This window comes from Danio rerio, chromosome 21, assembly GCF_049306965.1.
Source record: "Danio rerio strain Tuebingen ecotype United States chromosome 21, GRCz12tu, whole genome shotgun sequence".
NCBI classification, from domain to species: Eukaryota; Metazoa; Chordata; class Actinopteri; order Cypriniformes; family Danionidae; genus Danio; species Danio rerio.
Genome location: NC_133196.1, coordinates 425,001 through 427,500, shown reverse-complemented (window position 1 = coordinate 427,500; position 2,500 = coordinate 425,001). Strand labels below are relative to the sequence as shown.

The 2,500-nt window shown below is 45.6% G+C and overlaps 1 protein-coding gene across 2 annotated transcripts in view; it reads right to left on the bottom strand.

Moving 5' to 3' along the window:
• Positions 1-1,514: 1,514 nt before the first annotated feature.
• lhfpl2a (LHFPL tetraspan subfamily member 2a) overlaps positions 1,515-2,500 on the bottom strand; it is a 28,559-nt gene continuing 27,573 nt past the window's right edge. For both annotated transcript variants that reach the window (XM_021468792.3, NM_205663.1), the window contains exon 3: positions 1,515-1,977. In XM_021468792.3, coding sequence (XP_021324467.1) covers positions 1,721-1,977 — 257 coding nt within the window. In that variant the 3' untranslated portion in view covers positions 1,515-1,720. The remainder of the gene's footprint in view (positions 1,978-2,500) is intronic.

The window sequence follows — 2,500 nt, the reverse complement described above, 5'->3', positions numbered from 1 at the left end:
TGATGTCACTGATGGTGATGATGTCACTGATGAAAATGATGTCACAGATGGTGATGATGTCATTGATGAGTTTGTTTTTCTGGGCCAAACAAAGCAAATTTTTCCTTCTGTTCTTCTGAATTTGTAGTTTCTTTGCTGCTCTGCCAGAACTGAAACTGTGTATGTGTGTGTGTGTGTGTGTGTGGGCGCAAGCCTTTAATCTACACCAGACTCGTGCATTTACCCTTCTGCTAATTGCAGTGAATCCACTGGCCATCTACACACACACACACACACACACACAAACACACACACACCATCATGGTGTTTGTGGAGGAACAGCGTCTCCGGCTGTCATCCGTCAGGAGCTGAGAGGTCAGAGGTCACGGTGTGCTGGACTCATCAGGGGTCAATGAGAGCAGAGCAACACGCCGGCCGGACGGTCAGTCTCTCTCACTGCAACACCAGAGACAGACAATCTGGAAACAATCAGCAGCACATTCTGCCTCACACACACACACACAGGATATGAGTCAGGCTTTGGCCAGGGAGAGTGTGCGCGTGTGTGTTCATTTGTGTGTGTGTGTGTGTGTGTGTGTGAGAGAGTATGTGTGTTTGAGAGAAAGAGAGAGCAAAATGTGTGTGTGTGTGTGTGTGTGTGTGTAATCAGATTGACTCATATCAGCTCTTCTGCTGACGGTTGATGAAGTGATTCTCCAGTTGTAACTCTTCAAATGAATCGTTCATCTGAAAATGATTCAATAAAGATTCATTCGGGATGGTATGACTTCAGGACTCAAACACTGATATCTGGAGTGTAAACAACTGCAGTGTGTGTGTGCGTGTGTGTAATAATAACAGAATGCTGATTTCAGCTGTTAATGATTCATATTTACATCATCAGGAGACAATCTGCAGCTCTCATAATGACTGACCTGAATCAGTGGAACACACACACACACAACAAAATCACGCACACACACACACTCTCACAACAAACACACACACAACAAAAACCTGCACACACACACACACACACACACTTACAACAAACAAACACACACAAACACAATACTCTCACATACACATAAGCTGAGACAGTTGCTTACACACACACACAAGCAGTGGACACACTCTTGCACAAATACACACAAACAGGCAGTCACACGTGCGCGCACACACACACACACACACATACACACACACACACTCTCACAACTAACACACACACTCACATACACTCACAACAAACACACACACACTCTTACAACAAACACGCACGCAAGCACACTCACAACACAAAAAAACTCTGGCACAAACACACACTCACAACAAACACACACACACACTCCGTCAGACATACACTCTCTCTATTTGTCTTACAAACAAAAGCAAACACTCCCACTCCTCTGCTCTCTCTCTCTCTCTCACACACACACACACACACACACACACACACAGTTGTCGATAGGGGTGTGTGAGCTGCAGTGTGTGTTTGAGGAAGCTGCAGTGAACATCACACACACACACACACATCATGTTTAATCATGGCTTCTTTATTTGGCAGAGAAGATCAACACACACTGAACATGTGTGTGTGTGTGTGTGTTTTGGCACGTGACTCCAGTCTTCAGTGTGTGTGTGTGTGTGTGTGTGTGTGTCGGCAGTGGTCTGTGCTCCTCCATGGTATGTACAGTATATACAGTATATTTACAGTGCACTGCTGCATTGTGGGTGGTGTTCACAGCAGGCAGATCAGACTCTTGCCCTCCTGGATCTCCTCCTGCACTTTATCGCTGGACGTGGCGATCTCGGCCTGAGCGGAGAACACGGCGCAGAGGAAGCAGAGCACCGTCCCGGCCAGAGCCGTGTAGAAAGCCCAGCCGGCAGAGCACAGGCCCAGACGGTACGGGGACGAGTCCGGCCCGCAGTACAGCTGCACCTTCTGAGAACCCCAACCTGCCGGGTACAGCACCAGCCCCACGATCAGGAACAGACCTGCACACACACACACACACACACACACACACACACACACACACACACACACACACACACACACACACACACACACACACACACACACACACAGAGACACACACCATTTATATCTGCATGAATTTTATTTCAGTACTATTAATAAATTTCACACACAAACACACACACACACACACGAACAAACAAACACAAACAAACACACACATACACACAAACTAACACTAACACAAAAAACACACAACCAAACATACACACACACACAAGCAAAGACATACACACATACATAAAACACACAAAGACAACAAACACACACAAAGACACAGACAACAAACAAGCACACAAGCACACACAGGCACACACACACACACACACACTAAGTCACAGACAAATAAACACACACAAAGAAACACACACAAACACACACACAAAAACAGATAAACACACACAAATACACAAACAAATACACTAACATGCACAAAGTAACACACAAAAACACACAAACAAACACACACAAACACAAAAA